Source organism: Lactuca virosa, chromosome 2 (assembly GCF_052849685.1).
Source record: "Lactuca virosa cultivar CGN04683 chromosome 2, Lactuca_virosa_CGN04683_v6, whole genome shotgun sequence".
In the NCBI taxonomy this organism is placed as follows: Eukaryota; Viridiplantae; Streptophyta; class Magnoliopsida; order Asterales; family Asteraceae; genus Lactuca; species Lactuca virosa.
In genome coordinates this window covers 282806861-282826178 of record NC_136427.1, presented here as the reverse complement: position 1 = coordinate 282826178, position 19318 = coordinate 282806861, and the positions used below count along the sequence as shown (strand labels likewise).

The window sequence follows — 19318 nt, the reverse complement described above, 5'->3', positions numbered from 1 at the left end:
TTTTTTTTTGGCATTTAAGGGGTACGAAGTGTAGTTTTACCAGCTAAAATGGCCCATTGACCTGTTTTAAGAGGTTTCCAAAAGGCATAGTCCACGTCATCTAATGAGTTAACTCTGAGTCAACTCGCCATACACGTCACCGAGTTGAGTTGAATCACTTGCTTGACCCCTAAGGGTCACTGTGGACCTAATATTTATAAAAGGGATGGTTTAATAAATCAAACCCTAAAACTTTATACCCATTCTCGACCAAACATCTACCGACAAGAAGGAGACAATCCCTTTCATGAGATTCACGAGATGGCTACCCTAGCACCGTCACCAGATTCGATTTCGTTAAATTCTCGAGACCGGATGAACTTTAGTAACATACACCCAATATTTTGCGATTGTGGGGAGAGAATGGCAGAAACACAGGTGGAGATGGATCGCATTAAGGAGGAAATATGGAGTGATTCTGTGATATCAAGGGTCGAAATGCTTGTTGTGTAGCGCCAATTAGACCGTAACAATAAGAAGATGCAAGCTATGACTGTTGTGGTGGTGGGACTCGTGGTGGTGACGTTTGGTTTTCTCATGGAGAAAATGCACACTCTAATCTAATAGTGAGTCCGGTGGTGTTTGTTCTCGATGTGTTTGGCTTAGGTTATCTGTGTTTTTTGTGTTTATGTGCAATGTTGTCTAATAGGGTTAATGTGGATTGCTGTCTAGTACCTGAAATCGTTTTTCGGTGTAATCGTTTTGAAGTGGATGATGAAGTCCTGTCTTAGCAGACATTTTGTATAAACGACTATGTAACCGTGTTTAATGTAATGGAAATGATGACCTTTGTTAACTAAGTTATATATTAGTTTAACATTTAAATAAACAATTTTAATAACACTAACCCTAGAAATGTCTCGTTAGTTATTGAGGAACTTGGGGGTATTTTCGTCCTTTCACATTGTAGTCTCCAATATATACCACTCAGGTAGATTCGTTACCATTTTATCCTTGTTTTTGCCGGCTTGTTCTCTCGTTGGAAATTAAAGGTATGAAGATGGAAGGAACCATGAAATCAGTGGAATGTTCTTGTGGGTATGACGCTATAATACGAACCTCAACCACTCGGAGCAACCCATGATGACCCTTTTATGCTTGCCCTAAAAAGGTAAAAAGTGATTGCAACTTTCCTTCGACTTTAGCCTTAGATTTGAAAAGGGTTTTCTGCACAATTCATTTGTTTCTCACAAATATCTAATCTCAGGATCCCCGAAATGGGTTTATTTGTTGGGTAGATGAAGTTGATACAACGAGCACAAGTGGTGAGGCTATCATGATTGCAACTTTGCTTAGGTCGAATAAGAAACTTAAGTCCGATGTTAGGAAGATGAAAATTTATGTATTTCTTAGTTGGGCTATTTTCTGTCATAATAGTGTACAAGTTTTAATGGGTTGTTAATGGTCTTTTTTTTGATGATTTGTAATAATTTACCAATGTGGTTGTGTACTTCTCTTGGAAATTAATGAAAATGCCATTTTAAGTACAAAATTATTGTAGTGGACCACTACACCCACATTATCACTATTTTGCATGCTCATATTTTAATTGGAAATTAGTGTAGTGGACCACAAAAGGGACTGCATAGATATACAATAATGCAGGAAGTTATTAACACAACCATGCACGTCCATTACATAATCATAAGTTGCAAACATCGTACCTCAAATAACATAACAAGACACAACCAAATGTAGTAAAAAACATGCAACAAACATCCATACAACATCCATACGTAAATCCAACAACATCCAACAACTTAAACAGAAAATAAACACATTATCATTATTCAATATCTAGTGGATTAGCACTTGTATTGCCTTCTTCATTTTTTCCTTCAACCCTTTTAGCCAATTGTTTTTTTATAATCCTTTCAGAATATTTCATTTTCCTTGTAGTCTCTTTTCCTTTTGGTTGTGTTCCACTACCTCCTTCACCTCCATTACCACTTCCATTTGTGTTTGTTCCACTACCTCCTTCACCTCCATTACCTCCTCCATTTTCTTTCTTTCTCCTTTTGACCTTAAGTTTTTTGGGCTTGTCAACTTTAGGACATGTAGCTTTGTTATGTCCAACTTCTTTACACACACTACATAAAATTTTATTTCCAACCTTTGAGACCGTGTGCCTTGTAGTCTTTTCACTTAGGTCCTTTCTTCTATTCACTTTTGGTCTGCCTGACATTTTTCTCCTCAATGGTGGTAGTGGTGGACTATAGTTAGTACATGGCCACATATTGCTGCCATTCATCCCATGCATTGGATACTTGTAAGTGTTCTTGTAAACTGCTCCAAAGTACATTGTATCCACATAACTTCCAACATCCCTATTAAGAAAGGAAATGGTTGCAACTGAATGCACACATCCATAGCCATTCAGTTGCCACACTCTACACGAGCAAGTCTTCTTGTCTAAATCCACCACGTAAGACTCAACCAAGTTTCTTGTCTCGAACTGGTTTAAACCAGTTGGTAGAACCTGCCAGTATCTAAAAACATTGGTTGGAAGTTAGTATATGTTTATAGTAATCAAAGTAAACATATTAAATTATATTTACCTTTGAGCTTTTTTTAGTTGATTAAGTAAGGTTGTAATTGCTGGACATGGTTTAAAATCAGGCCATGAACTACCTTTGATGCTCAAATTAAACTGTCTTTCCATAACATAAAATCTAATTTCCTCTAACATTGTGATGATTGGTTTTTTCCTTGCATCTCTTATGACATTGTTAAAACTTTCAGATAATCCATTTTCTACTGCATCACACATCCTACCCTCCTGAAAGAAAGCTCAGCACCATGATTCAGGGTTCTTCTCCATAAGATATTCAAAGGCTGCAGGGTTAAGAAGTTGAATTTCTTTCATTGCTGCATTAAACAAAGGCTCAGTAGATGCTTTGCATGCCCTCCAAAACATCCGCTCATAATGTACTCCAGTGAATCTTTTCCTAAAGTTGGCTACAATATGCCTTACACACTGCCTATGTTCTGTAGTAGGCAAAATGTCTTTCACAGCCTCCAACAAACGCTACACCATAAAGGGAAATTATTAAAACAAACAACTACATTTAGAATAAAATGAAAGGATATGGTAGTTAACATACCTTATGTTGATCTGACATCAAATTAATACCAAAACCATTTACCATTCCTAGATCATCCTTTAAATTCTCCAAAAAACATTTCCAATTCTCTTTGTTTTTCATACAAACAACTGCCCATGCAATTGGAAATATATGATTATTAGCATCCCTTCCAACTTCACATATTAACTCTCCAGTAGATAAGCCTTTCAAGAAACACCCATCTAGATTTATTACTCTTCTGCAACTACCTCTCCATCCTTGCTTTAGTCCCTCAAAACATACGTAAAAGTTACTAAAATAAGTCTTCCCACCAGGCATACTATTGACACCAATCTTCACAGTTGATCCAGGGTTTGATCTTCTTATCTCATCACCATAAGACCAAAGCTTTGAATGGTGCTCAACAAGTGTGCCTTCAATTAGCTAAATGACATGTTTCTTTGCTCTCCTACACTGTCCCATACTCACATCTATTCCAAAAGTTTGTTTGACCTCTTCCTTAAGCATCCTAACACTCTTTTTTTTTCTTATTTAAGAACTCAGTTGTAAAGTGGCTGCCAATCCAAGCATAGCTAACAATTGATCCCAATTTGAAATTTCTTGCATAATTGTGCTCATCTATGAGTGACTTAATCTGGAAAGATTGTTCTTCACTCATCCACGAGGCCCAAAGTCTAAACTTACACTGCCCATAACAATATTTCACTAAAAGTCTCCTACTATCATTTTTCTTGTAGCACAACTGATAGCCATTAGCAACAGCATAATTACATAACATATGTTTTAATTGTTTTGGACTTTCAAATCTCATACCTAACACATGTTTTTGTTTTTTCCAGTTAACATTCTCATTATAAGTTGTTACTTCCTCAACAATTGTGTCATTGTCGTCCATACGAAAATAAGCGTCCTCATGAGGAGGACTTGATGGGATTGACTGCACCTTGGGGCATAACTTGCTCAAAAAAACATCATTTATGGTCTTATTCATAGGAGTGGAATCAACATGTCCAAGGTCATCATGTACATTACCTTGCAAGTCATCAATGTCGTTCTGAAAAGCTTCCATGCTATGTAACTCCTCATTATTCCCCCTACACCCGACTGCTTGTCTTCAGGACTGCATACTTCAGCTTGGTCATCCATTATCCATTGATGGACATTGACACCAAGATGATCCATGTATACTTGGATTACACATCTGCTGTCGTACCCTACTTGAATCAACTCCTGGTAGTCTTTCTCGATGGCTATTATCCTCAATCCATCAGGAAATTCTATATCGGGCATGCAAAAGTACACATTCACATATTCCTCGTTTGCGAATCTTTTAATAAACAGTAGAAATTCCTTCAAGTCCATTCCTGCAAAATCGACATCTTCAAAGCGTTGTTATGCTCCATCTGAGTAACTTATTGCGGGGTACCTAGTAAAAATGCCAACAAAATGAAGATCGACCTTCATATACACCGCCATAGCAGTGATTTGGAGAGAAACGGTAGAAGAAGAAAGGGGAAGAAGATAGCGACGAGTGAATATGTCATTTACAAAAGGGTTAAGTAGGTCAAAAGATCATTTATTGACGTGGCAACGGAAATAACAAGGTGACAATATTTTAAATGACGTGTCTCTTCATACCTCCTGACTAGGATGGGGTTAACCGGCTGACCCCTTCGCTTTCTATAGAATGACTTTAACAATATGTAAAACTACACTTCGTACCCCTTAAATGCCAAAAAAAAAAAAAAAACGAAAAGGACCATTTAAACCAAAATGTGAAACTTCATAGGGCTACAGTGACGTTTACCATTTTTTTTATGCTTCTTGATGTTTAAACTAACTTAATATTCAATTTTTAGATTTACAAATTTCTTTATTTTATAATTTATAAAAATGACAAGCAAATTAAAATTTTCATTAAATCCAATGCGATTATGCGACCACTCATATATAACAATTTCAGTTCACCACATATCACAGTATGTATTATATCTTCTAAATTTTCTTTAAAATAAAAAAAAAACAATTAAGAATCGCGAGTTTTTTCTCTACCAATCGAAATCACATTTTACTCTATCAAATTTGGCAGATAAAACCTTACCTTTAGAACTCAATAACTCAATAGAACATTCAAACCACATTCGAATTTGGCTTTAAAGTTTTTGGATTCTAGACCACCAAACTTTGAATCCGATCTTTAATCTCTACTTAAAATTTAGATATTTTAGTATCTTTTCACTTCAAATCATTTTCTCAAACTCATATTTAGGTTTATCACCCCCTCAAGGACCAGCGAATTATCTCCACCAAACACCACACTTCACATTAGTCTCCTTTCTTTTTCCCATAATAAATAAAAGTTGTTGAAAGTGTATTCTTAATATATAAAACACTACAAATTGCTAAAATTTGAATTATTATTGTAGTAATAGCTTCTACAATGTATTTAACCTATTAGTTAATGATAAAGAAAAGGTGGTCAAAAGAGTTTGGATCAATCCTAATATCCAACCATGGTAAAAATTTATCCTTTTAACCCTCGGCTTGTTTTGACATGTTACTCTATCCGTACGTTTGTATATTTTTGCCTATTTTTTCATCTGGACCTTAACAGATAGACTCTGTAGCAGCTTGTGGTGCATATTTTTGCCTATTCTCTGAAGCAGCCTGTGGAGCATGATGTTCTTATGGAATTGGAAAAATATGTTGCTATTCTAATTTCCACATATATAATTTGGATTCTACATAGTCATTTACCTAGAAATTTATAAACGAATGTTTAGGAATATTTTTCAAATTGAATAAACAAATGTCTAAATTTTTAATATCATATATAACTTTTTCACTTCTTACAATAAAGAATAATTGTCTCGCCTGCAAATGCAGGGGTAGGCAACTCGTCTTAAATTAACTCGTACTCCTCTTTTATCGCCTCTTATCTCTTGACAGCTTGTAGGTTCTGATATAGGGGTGACAATTGTTGACACGACACGAAACGAAATTGGGACGAAACTGAAATTCGAATTCGTGTTCGTGTCGTGTTCGTGTTAAGTATAAAAAACACGATGTCGAGTCGTGTCGTGTTCGTGTTTAAAATTCGACACGAAATTGACACGATTTAGCATTTATTTGTCGTGTTTTTCGTTTTTATCGTGTTATGTATGATTAAATATTAATTAAATAAACTAATTTTTTTTATTATGTTATCTGTCGTGTCGTGTTTGTCGTTTTTTAATCGGTTCGTTTTCGTGTTAGTTAAAAAAAACACGACATCGTTTCGTGTCGTGTTTGTGTTACATAAAACATTGTCGTGTCGTGTCGTGTCAGATAAAAACACGACACGATGGCCCGATTTGCCACCCCTATTCTAATATGTAACTTACGGGAGACATTGTTTATTCTCTTTCTTTACGTACATTAAATACATATCTAATGAAAAAATTAGATACGCCAAACTTTGTTAGTGTTGATTTGGATTTTAATTTAACAAACTCCTACACAGAGGATCACAATTCAATTCTCTCTCTTCCTTTCTTAATAAACATAGAGTTTTCGAAGCACCATTTATTCCAAATCATACGACGTGCATGTGCTACTCGATATGGCCACTGGCTAAAAAGCTAGGCCCGCAGCGCCTTAAGGGAACCGCCACTGCCGTGATATCACCAACATTGGTTAACTTCGGAGTAACCAATGAATTACGTTTGCTATATATATATATATATATATATATATATATATATATATATATATATATATATATATATATATATATATATATAACAAGCTCCATTTTGTGTTTCAAATTAATGGCGTCTCAATTATGGTTCTTCTTGGTTACTGTCACATGTTCTCTTATTTTTGGTGACAGTTTTGCTGCTGACTCCAATGATCTCAAGGCATTCAATATTTCTCGTTTTGGAGTTTTGATCACACCAAGATAAATATATCAACATTTTTGTATAACTATAAGATTGTGTTTTGAGATACAATTGTTGTTTGTTTTGCAGACGTACATTGTGTATATGGGTGACCTTCCAAAGGGTAATTCATCAGTGTCGTCACTCCACTATAATATGCTACAAGAAGTTTGTGGGAGGTAACAATTCGCGACATTAAACTCTACTGTCGCAAAGATAGATATAATCTCTTGTATGTTCAGTTCGATGCAATTAGTGATCAGTTGATCATCACTAATTAATCTTCAATGGATTTCATTTCAAGCAGCCGGGCATCAACTGCGTTGCTCCGAAGCTACAAAAGAAGCTTTAATGGGTTTACCGCCAAGATAGCAGATGATGAAAAAAACAAAATAGCTCGTGAGATTTTTTTTTTTTTTTGAAATCAAACTAAATCAAAATACTTATTTACTTATGATTATGTATGTATATACGTTTGCATGTACGTAGGTATGGAGGGAGTCGTGTCAGTGTTTCCAAGCAAAATCATGGAACTGCATACGACAAGGTCCTGGGACTTTATGGGCTTTCCTCAAGATGTCAAAAGAGCACCCCTTGAAAGCGACATCATCGTCGGAATGCTGGACACCGGCGCCTGGCCGGAATCCGATAGCTTCAAGGACGATGGATTTGGCCCCTCACCATCCAAATGGAAGGGCTCATGCGATTCCACCAATTTCACCTGCAACAAGTAGATAGATCCACCTCGATCGAACATATTAGTTTCTTATAATAATGATACGGAGAGATTAATTAACATTACGAAATATTTCAGCAAACTCATCGGAGCAAAATACTACCTGACTGACCAGAGAGCCGCCAACCTTTCAGCAAGAGACACCGAGGGCCATGGGACTCACACTGCTTCCACTGTGGCCGGACGTGCAGTGAACAATGCAAGCTTGTTTGGTCTAGCTAACGGTACGGCTCGAGGTGGTGTTCCATCGGCTCGCATAGCCGTGTACAAAGTCTGTTGGGAGGGTGGTTGTACAGAAGCCGATATCTTGGCAGCTTTTGATGATGCAATTGCTGATGGAGTCGACATGATATCTCTTTCCGTCGGAAGTCCTTTTGCTTCCGATTACTTTGTGGATTCTATCGCCATTGGAGCTTTTCATTCCATGAAGAATGGGATTCTTACATCCAATTCCGCCGGAAATAGCGGTCCTTTCGCCGGAACAGTTGCTAATTATTCTCCTTGGTCTTTAACGGTTGCTGCTAGCACCATTGATCGGAAGTTTATAACTCCGATTGTGTTGGGCAACAATATGACCTTCGAGGTGAGAAATTATCTTTCACTTTCAGATATCGCAACAAGATCATGGATGGTTTTGTAATTGTATCTTGTGTGCTAGGGGCCGGCAATAAACACATTCAATGCCGCGATTCATCCTATAGTTTATGGTGCTTCTGTGCCAAATACAGGATTTACATCAGATGATTCAAGGTAATTATCAATAAATCTAATTTTCGATCAACAAGAAGAACTGATTCAAAGATTTAAAGAAAAATACCAATCATCAATGATAACGAAACGCAGAACCTGCGAACCAGGTTCCTTGGACCCAACATTGGTTAAAAATAAAATTGTCGTTTGCGATAGTACAGTGGGACGTCCCTCAACTGCGTTGGAATCGGGTGCAAGTGGTGCAGTGATCGAAGGTGATTTCGGGTTTGAAGATTTGGCATTCTCTTGGCCTCTACCAACGACATACTTGAACGACACAGATGGCAGTGCAGTTCAAAGCTACATAAACTCAACCATGTAAGTCGATTGCTTACTTGTGATTTCTTCGCCCCTAACGACCAGTTTTCTGATTATTTTTCATGTGATTTTGCTTGATATATATGTAGAACTCCAAGTGCAAGCATCCTTAAGAGTATTGAACCTGTAGACAAAGCTGCTCCAACTGCTGCCTCCTTCTCATCAAGGGGCCCAAATCCAATAACATCCGACATCCTTAAAGTAAATTTCTGTTTAACGGGTCTTAGTATTTATATAATATACGCATTTATATCTTATTTAAGAATGATAATATATCATATATACTGTTTATTGTAGCCCGACTTAACTGCACCTGGAGTGGATATCATAGCAGCATGGTCGCTGGATACGACTGTCACCGGAGTAGAAGGAGACACTCGTGTTGTACCATACAACATCATCTCCGGAACTTCCATGTCTTGCCCTCACGCCTCCGGCGCAGCAGCTTATGTAAAATCCTTCCACCCAACATGGTCTCCTGCCACAATTAAGTCCGCCCTTATGACCACCGGTAGCACTATTATAAAACCCTAGCACGAGAAATAATTCCATATTTGAAATAACAATGGGTGTTTATATTTTCATAAATGGCAGCTGCACCAATGAGTCCAACTAAAAACCTGGACCATGAATTTGCGTATGGTTCAGGCCATATCGATCCCTTAAAGGCCATCGATCCAAGTTTGGTGTATGACGCCGGAGAAGCAGATTTCGTGTCATTTTTATGCGGGCAGGGTTATAACGCCACAAATTTGAAAATCGTCACCGGGGATACAAGTGCTTGCTCGGCGGGGAATAACGCGACTGTTTGGGACCTAAATTATCCTTCGTTTGCTCTATCGGCTAAAGACTCAGGCACCATTGTCAGGACCTTTAATAGGACTGTTACTAATGTGGGTGCACCGGAGTCTACATACCAGGCTAATGTGGTAGCACCATCAGGACTTGTGGTGAAGGTTAACACGAGCAGTCTTGCGTTCAAATCAGTGGGGGAGAAGCAATTTTTTGTGGTGACTGTTGACGCGACAATTGGGACAATGATGATTTCGGGTTCCTCGGTTTGGAGTGATGGAGTTCATAATGTCAGGAGTCCGATTGTTGCCTTCAAGAATTAATGGCTTTTATTAGTTATTGTATTTAGTGGAAAATCTTTACATAGATAATGGACCCGGCCCTGATGTATTTTCTTAGGGCCCATTGCATACCGATGATAGTAAATAATTTTTGTAATAAAAAAAATAATTAATTTAATAATATGATCACAAACAAAAATTTATATATACTAATATTCTAAATGTTTACTAAATTTAAATAATATTATTTAATTCGCAACTAATGAGAAAATAAAAAAGTGTAGTATGAAAACTTTAATTTTGATATACTAAATACGACCGAAATAATAATTATAATATACGATATTGTTGTTATAAAACATCAAAATAAAAAAATGTGTCAAAATATATGTACAAAAAAATAGATCACAACCCAAAAATGTGGACTAATTTTGTAATTTTGTGGCACAAGATGGGGTGCACTGTTGGCAGAACATGATGGAAAAGTCATGAAGTTGTTGATCATATTTATGTAATAATTGATATATATCCATGTGGTAGTATTGTTGAACATTTTGATATTCAAAATGTAAGGGGTCAACAGGGGTATCAAGTTGTGAACCATAAACCGGAATCGACAAATTGAAAGGGAAAATATTTCTAATTGACATGGTTGAACTAACTAGAAGCAGTATATTTTCTTCGACCGATTTTTTGGATGAGATTGTTGGAATCCTTTTTGTTGTAAAGATGAATAAAAAAGAGAGAAGATGGTGTGAGATGAAGATTAAAATTGGTTGGTATTTATAGATTGATAAATAGTTAAAAATAGATATAATTTTTGATTGTTACTTTAAAAAATGAGAGAGAGAGAGAGAGAGAGAGAGAGAGAGAGAGAGAGAGAGAGAGAGAGAGAGAGAGAGAGAGAGAGAGAGAGAGAGAGAGAGAGAGAGAGAGAGAGAGAGATGTCATAACCTATGGCCTAAGACCTAAAGATAAATCAAATTTAGAAAAAAGAAAAAGATGAATTACATTAATAAAGTTGAACATTAAAAATAAGTATCATTTTCCATAAAAAATGGATACTTTAGGTCTTGATCTTGAATATTACGTTTGCTCGACAGTGACTGAATATGACATATATATGTTAGGATTAGGAATGTGTGATGACGGGATAAAACTCAGCAAGCTGGATCGATACTTGGTATGTTCGAATTTCATTGCGCATCAGCCCCTCACTTATGTTATTGCTTTACCTCGTGAACACTCGGATCATTCCCCCTGGTCCTCAAACCTTCAAACAAAGATTTCGGACCACCCCCCTTTCGATTCTTCAATTCTTGGATTCACAGGGAAGACTTTGATACGACTTTCACGAACACTTGGCTCTCCTTCAAAGGATTCGGTACCCCTGATATGTTCTTGAAGGCCAGACTCCGGTTTGTGAGAAAAGAAATTGGTAAATGGAGAGGTTCAGATGCATCCAAGGAATCTAAATTATTAGCTCAACTAAAGAAAGGGGTGGAGGATATTGAAGAGCTTGCGGAATCAAAACCATTAACCAAGACTGAATTGAATGAAAGAAGAGTATCCAAAGGAAAAATTAGTGAACTGGAGTATTTTGTGAAATAGGACATTCAGCAAAAAGCAAAAATTCGGTGGTTAACAGAAGGTGATGAAAATACTCGCTTCTTTCACAATGCTATTAAAAGTAAAAACAGGAAAAATAGAATGCATGGTCTGTCGATCAATGGGGAATGGAGCACCGAACCTGCAGAGATTAAACAGGCTGTACATAAACTCTTTAGTGACAAATTCCACGAAAAATGGCATGTAAGACCTAAATTGGTCAGTGAAGAATTTAAAACTCTTTCGGATGATCAAAGATAATTTCTGACTTCACCCATCTCTCCTGAAGAAATAAAACAAGCAGTTTGGAGTTGTGGTGGTGACAAATCTCCTCGCCATGACGGTTACACATTCAAAATTCTAAAACACAAGTGGGAACTAATCAAGCATGATGTTATTCGTTTTGTGTCACATTTTGAGGCTCATGGGCAGTTTGCCAAAGGTTGTAACTCTTCCTTTATAACCCTTATACCCAAAGTCAAGGATCCGTTGAGTCTGGGAGATTATAGACCTATCAGCTTGATAGGATGTATGTATAAGATCATTGCCAAAATCCTTGTAGTAAGACTTAAACAGGTAATCAGCTCGGTGGTCGATGAAGTTAAATCAGCTTACATAGAAGGAAGACACATCCTGGAAGGTCCACTAATAGTAAATGAGGTATGTTCATGGGCCAAAAAAACAAAAGAAAATATTTTCTTATTAAAAGTGGACTTTGAGAAGGCGTTTGATTCAATAAACTGGGGATACCTTGATTCAATCATGGAACAAATGGGATTCAGTCCCAAATGGCGGTGGTGGATTCGTGGATGTTTATCATCTTCAAGAGCCTCTGTACTCATCAACGGATCTCCCTCAGATGAGTTTCCCATAACTAAAGGAGTAAGGCAAGGAGACCCGCTCTCGCCTTTTCTGTTTATCATGGCAATGGAAGGTCTGAATGCAACCATCAAAACTGCAATAAAGAAATCCCTCATATAAGGTCTTCCTTTACCATATGGTGGCCCTATCGTATCGCATTTATTCTATGCAGATGACACGATCTTCATAGGTAAATGGAACACTGTGAGCATCAAAAACTTAGCAAGAATACTCAAATGTTTCCATATCTGCTCCGGTTTGAAGGTCAATTTTCATAAGTCGCGCCTTTTTGGCATTGGTATCACTGATTTGGATCTTCAATATCAGTCGAATGTGCTTGGATGTCTCAAAAGCACATTCCCTTTCATGTATCTTGGAGTCCCTGTTGGTGCAAATATGTTGCTGAAGAAAATTTGGAGGCCAGTAATTGAGAAGTTTCAATCTCAGTTATCTATATGGAGGGCAAAAACGCTATCTTTCGGGGGTAGACTCATTTTAATAAAATCAGTACTCGATAGTTTACCACATATTATTTCTCTCTATTCAAGGCTCCGAATGGAATCATTAGGGAACTTGAAAAGATGAGGAGGAGATTCTTATGGGGGGGGGGGGGGGAAGACTCTGAATCCAAGATTCATTGGGTATCTTGGTCAAAAATCATTGCTTCCAAAAAAGATGGCGGACTAGGTGTTGGGACGTTGAAAGCTCAAAACCTAGCATTGCTCACTAAGTGGTGGTGGAAACTCAAAGAAAGATGTGGAGGACTATGGAAAGAATGCATAAATAGTATTCACAATCTTAATAAAAAACCTATCATTGCAATTGCAAAAATCTCAATGGGTGGGGTTTGGAATAACATAGCCAAGGCTATTAAATCTCTTCCGGAATTTGATATCAATTACCATGAGCTCTTTTCATTGGTTCCCGGATCAAATATAGCAATACTCTTCTGGAAAGATCGTTGGTTCGACTCTCTAACTCTGCAAGAACGATTTCCACACCTCTTTGAGTTGGAAACTAGGAAATTTTGTCTGGTCTCTGACAGAATTACCAACTCAGGATTACACTGGAGATGGAGGTCTCAAATCAAAGGGGGGGGGGGAGGGTATTCTAGAAGATTTGGAGAACTTATGCTCTATGCTGCAAGGGGTTAACACACAACCTGTACAAAATGGTTTTAGATTCAAGTTAAGCAAAAATGGAGAGTACAAGGTACACATTCTACATCAAAAGATTGATTCTGTCCCTACCCCTTTTACGGGAATAAAAATCAATTGGTCTAAGGTAGTTCCACTCAAAATACGTTGCTTTACATGGTGAGCAGTGTTAGATAGACTCCCAGTGGCATTAAATCTTGTAAGAAAAGGGGTGAAAATACAATCAACTTTATGCCCCTTGTGTACTAGTGAGCAAGAAACATGCGATCATTTACTGATTAATTGTCGTGTGGCATCAGAAACTCGAGATTGGATTTTAAGATAGTGTGGTATACCCGATACTAATTTTGATAATGTCAAGGAGTTTATTAACTTTGCTTCTACATGGAGTAATTGTCCAAAGCAAAAGGAGAGGATCAATGCAGTATTTTATGGTCTATTATGGTATATCTGGGTGGCCAGAAATAATAGATTGTTCAAGGCGATAAATACAAGTCCAACTAAGATAGCAGACGAGGTGATATCTTAATCGTTCTCCTGGTTCAAATTTAGAACATCGAAGGTGAAGGGTAGATGGATAGATCGGAGCATTTCACCATTTTGTTAAAACTTTGATCTATTTTATTTCATGTACCTGTTGTTTTTTTATATTGCCCTCGATTTAGTCACTTGCTAATCGTGTGACGCTATTAATATATATATTTGCCGTTTCCAAAAAAAGATTAGGAACCAAATAGCCATGGGAGTAGGGTTCGATAAGTTTCCCAAACTTTGAGTTAACGGGAATATTTTCCAATTCCAATATTTAATTAATCGATGATATATCACCACTGGGATAACTTAATTGGAAAAAGCAGAGCTAGGGTATAAATGATTTTCTTTTTTGAAGATTTGTTATTGCGAATGATAGATAAAATACATATAATTAATTATATATATTTTTGATTAATTTTTAGTTGGTGTTAGTATTTTCTGTAGTATGGCCTGGTTTGCTATAGATACCCAGCTCTAATATTTAAGTTGGATAAATTAATGATTTTAGAAAAATTCAGTAAAAATATTTGCAAGGATGGTGACGGTCATGATTTTTTTAGAGTTTTGGTTGGAAGGTGAAGATGTATTTCATCTAAATTAAAAAAAAAAAAAAATTCTTAAATTATATATAACAATTTAAATCCAAAGACAAACGGATGATAACGTGCATATTCTAAATTTAACATTGTCTACCTCGCCTGAAGCCGGCATTTGTACAACGTCCGACGATTTTAACAACATTAAATTATTTTTGAGAAACCAATGAGGTCGAGTTCGCTATATATACATACAAACCACTCTAATTAGTTATTATCTGCATAATCATCTTCAAATCAATCAAGTCAATGTCAATGGCGTCTCCATTATGGCTGCTCTTCTTACTCACTATCACATATTCTCTCATCTTTAGCTACACTCAAGCAGCTGATTCCAATGATCTCAAGGCATTTCTTTTGTTTAAAAACACAGTTTAAACAATCAATTCATTATCTAGTTTTATATAGTTTATATCATTTTATGCATGCATATTTCGAAAACTTTCAGCATAAATAATTGTTTTATATGTTGTTGCAGACCTACATTGTGTACATGGGTGACCTTCCTAAGACTAAGACTGATTTCTCTGTGGCAGAGGTCCATTCAAACATGCTACAACAAGTTATTGGCAGGTTGATTATTTTAATTTTTAGTATATGTGATGGTTTTAAGGCTCCTTCTATCGGCGACATTGAGCTTTAAAGACGTTATTCATTTCTTGTAAATATTTTTAATTAATTTGGATTAATTGTTACTTATGTCTTGATGGTTTTCCTGCAGCCGGGCATCAAAATCGTTACTCCATAGCTACAAAAGGAGCTTTAATGGCTTCGTTGCCAAGCTAACCGAAGATGAAAAAAACCAATTAGCTCGTGAGTGGATTTTATTGACCAATTAAATTATTAGATTAATACATGTACATGGCATCTCCCTAATTACATAAAAACTATGATTATTTATAATAGCCGTACATTCTTTTGCATGCAGAAATGGATGGAGTGGTATCTGTGTTCCCAAGCCAAAACAAGAAACTTCACACGACCAGATCATGGGACTTCATGGGCTTCCCTCAAGATGTCAAAAGGGCACCTCTTGAAAGCGACGTCATCGTAGGTATGCTAGACACCGGTGCATGGCCGGAGTCAGACAGTTTCAAGGACGACGGATTTGGTGTTCCCCCAGCCAAATGGAAGGGCTCATGCGCTTCAAAAAATTTCACCTGCAACAAGTAATTAATAATTTCACTAATTTATATTTATATGCTTCTAGTTAATTAATGATTGTGACGTTATTAATTAACATTAATTAATGTCAGCAAACTCATCGGAGCAAAATACTACAACACCGACGGGAGTGCATCTGGAGATGAAGAGCTGTCAGCAAGAGACACCGAGGGCCATGGCACACATACTGCATCCACTGTGGCAGGACGTGCAGTGAACAATGCGAGCATGTTAGGTCTAGGCAAAGGGACGGCTAGAGGCGGTGTTCCATCAGCGCGTATAGCTGTTTACAAGATCTGTTGGACGGGTGGTTGTTCAGATGCCGATATCTTGGCGGCTTTTGATGATGCGATTGCTGATGGAGTTGATATCATTTCTCTTTCCGTTGGAGGCTCTTTCCCTTTACAATATTTTGAGGATCCCATCGCCATTGGAGCTTTTCATTCCATGAAGAATGGAATTCTTACTTCCAATTCCGCTGGAAACGACGGTCCGGGAGCTGGATCAATTACTAATCTTTCACCATGGTCGTTGTCTGTTGCCGCTAGCAGCATTGATCGGAAGTTCTTAACTCAGATTGTGTTGGGTAACAATGCAACTTTTGAGGTGACAATTCAACTTGTTTTTCACTTTTATACTGTTGATACATATGATTCTAACTAGCTAAATGTTGTTGTGTAGGGGCCAACTGTAAACACATTCGATGGTGCAATTCATCCAATAGTTTATGGAGGATCAGTGCCGAATACCAAAAAGGGATTTACATCAGACGATTCTAGGTAATAAGAAAATCTAATTTTCGATCAATTACAAAACCAAGTGACGATATATATATATATATATATATATATATATATATATATATATATATATATATATATATATATATATAATCTAGAATAATATTCACGAACAACGTATATATGAAATGCAGATACTGCGAAGAAGATTCCTTGGACCCAACTTTGGTGAAGGACAAGATTGTGGTTTGTGAGGATTTTGATGGACCAGAGAATGCGTTGTTATCAGGTGCAAGCGGTGTGGTGATTGAAGGTGATTTCGGCTACGAAGATCTAGCCTTCTCTTTCGTTTTACCAACCACATATTTGAGCGGCAAAGATGGCAATTCAGTTCTAAGTTACTTAAACTCCACCACGTAAGTACTCTAGCTAATTAACATTATATTATATTGCTTACATTTGTCAATGCACATATTAATTAATTACAAGCGTTCGTAGGATGCATTTTGAACCTTTTTTTTTTTTTTTTGTTATTGTGTTTGGTAGGACACCAAGTGCAAGTATCCTCAAGTCCTATGAACCTGTGGACAAAGCAGCTCCAACTGTGGTTTCCTTCTCATCAAGAGGCCCCAACCTAATCACTCTAGACCTTCTCAAGGTACGTAGTATATATATATATATATATATATATATATATATATATATATATATATATATATATATATATATATATATATATATATATATATATATATATATATTATTCAAAAGGAAATAAATATATGATTTCCCCGGACAGACATTTTATAATTAACCTTTTTGTAGCCGGATTTAACCGCACCTGGGGTGAACATTTTAGCCGCATGGTCAATGGGTACAACTGTGACCGGAGAAGAAGGTGACACCCGTGTTGTCCCTTACAGTATCATCTCCGGAACTTCCATGTCTTGCCCTCACGCCTCTGGTGCTGCTGCTTATGTTAAATCCTTCCACCCCACTTGGTCTCCTGCTGCGATAAAGTCGGCCCTTATGACTACAGGTATGATTATACATTATATAAAACCTAAAACCCTAAAAACTTTATGACATTCATGAAATTAAACGAAGATCGATGAACGATTTTAATTTTTGTGGCAGCTGCAACGATGAGTCCAATCAAAAACCTAGACGCTGAATTTGCATATGGTTCTGGACATATCGACCCATTAAAGGCCACCGACCCAGGTTTGGTGTATGACGCCGGAGAATCAGATTTCGTTTCATTTTTATGTGGGCAGGGTTACAACGCCACAACTTTGAAAATTGTCACCGGCGACGCTAGTGCTTGCTCGGCGGCCAGTAACGCAACCGTGTGGGACCTGAACTACCCTTCTTTCGCTCTCTCGGCTCCACAATCAGGCAGCATCGTCCGGACCTTTAACAGGACGGTTACTAACGTTGGTGCAGCAGAATCGACGTACCAGGCTAGTATGATTGCACCATCAGGGCTTTCGGTCAAGGTTGACCCGATCAGTCTATCGTTCAAATCAGTGGGGGAGACGCAATCTTTTGTGGTCACAGTTGGCGCCACAATTGGGTCAAAGTCATTTTCGGGTTCGTTGGTTTGGAGTGATGGAGTTCACAAGGTTACGAGCCCCATTGTTGCGTTTCTTTCCTCCTAAAAAGGCACTTTATTTCATTGGTTTGTTTTGGTCAAATAATTATACCTCCTATTGACATTTGGTCACCTAGGTATCATTTTTTCTACATTTGATGTATCAAAAATCCTGATATTGTATTGAAGGATCATGATTGTATTTTTTTTTTCAATTAAAGGAATATGCATTATTTTGTGATGATTTAAACTTACTGAAAAAGTCAGCAACGTTATTTTTTGCTTTATGCATGCCATCTTTGAGTTTCTCCTATGGGTTATCATCTATATCATGATGTAAGGGTATGGCTTTTGTTTGATGTCTTAGTAATGTAGTAAAGAAGTTGTAGTAGTGTACCCATTTTCCCTTTCATTGTTGCTGTACGTTTTTAGCTTTCAAGAAATAAAGAGTTCCATATTGTTTCAGCTCTCTTTTGTCCACAATTTGACCTATGTATTGATCCACAGTAATTGTAACTAGGCCCCTATTTCTGTCTAATAGTACTTCGGTTTATTCGACAGCAAAAGGCCTCATTTTTACTCCATACTCCATAGCAACAACATAAAGCTTGCAAGTTATAGAGTTTCCTTTATATGGGTTGAATTTAATAAGGATAAGGAATTGCCAAGTTCTAGCACCCCTATTTAGTTATGCTGGACGATTCGTCATCAATCTTGGCGAATCAAAACCTATTCATAGATAAATTGCTGAAGCTTGCAAATTTACTAAGAGCATCCATAGTGGGGGTTTAATGAGAGTTGAATAGATGATGACTAAGATTGAATAGAAGTTTAATAGAGTGTGAGTGATGACATGGATGAGAGTTGAATGAGAGGGTTGTATGATCGTGGTTCAATGAATTTAATCTTTTTTTTTTTCAATTAAATTTCAAACCAAATATAGAAATACATTAAACTTTGTAGAGTTTAATGGAGTATGAATATTAAAGCGTATAGTTAAATAAAAAGTGAAATGTTGATGTGACAGTGATGTAGCAATCCATTGAACTCCATAGAGTTCAATGGATAGTGAAAGCCCTAAACTTCACTCCGGTTGGTTGAACAAAACCTACATGAATATTTAGAAAGAAAAAAACCAAATT

At 36.9% G+C, this 19318-nt stretch overlaps 3 protein-coding genes across 3 annotated transcripts; all 3 read left to right on the top strand.

The window, feature by feature from the left end:
* The first annotated feature begins 6934 nt into the window (after positions 1 to 6934).
* On the top strand, positions 6935 to 9964 carry LOC145157055 (cucumisin-like). Its single transcript, XM_079076202.1, has 10 exons — positions 6935 to 7024; positions 7136 to 7224; positions 7353 to 7444; positions 7535 to 7775; positions 7860 to 8364; positions 8440 to 8531; positions 8625 to 8849; positions 8939 to 9050; positions 9147 to 9360; positions 9444 to 9964. Exons 1-10 carry the CDS (start codon positions 6935 to 6937, stop codon positions 9962 to 9964), a joined length of 2181 nt encoding a protein of 726 aa, XP_078932328.1.
* Positions 9965 to 11317: 1353 nt separating this feature from the next.
* On the top strand, positions 11318 to 12511 carry LOC145158576 (uncharacterized). Its single transcript, XM_079077457.1, has 4 exons — positions 11318 to 11488; positions 11534 to 11734; positions 12107 to 12190; positions 12254 to 12511. The coding sequence occupies exons 1-4, from the start codon at positions 11318 to 11320 to the stop codon at positions 12509 to 12511; spliced, it is 714 nt and encodes a 237-aa protein (XP_078933583.1).
* A 2422-nt stretch (positions 12512 to 14933) lies between these two features.
* On the top strand, positions 14934 to 18321 carry LOC145157054 (cucumisin-like). The gene is made up of 10 exons (XM_079076201.1): positions 14934 to 15026; positions 15157 to 15251; positions 15400 to 15491; positions 15607 to 15847; positions 15935 to 16448; positions 16524 to 16621; positions 16777 to 16998; positions 17129 to 17240; positions 17408 to 17621; positions 17720 to 18321. The coding sequence occupies exons 1-10, from the start codon at positions 14934 to 14936 to the stop codon at positions 18241 to 18243; spliced, it is 2205 nt and encodes a 734-aa protein (XP_078932327.1). The 3' UTR covers positions 18244 to 18321.
* The last annotated feature ends 997 nt before the right edge of the window (positions 18322 to 19318 follow it).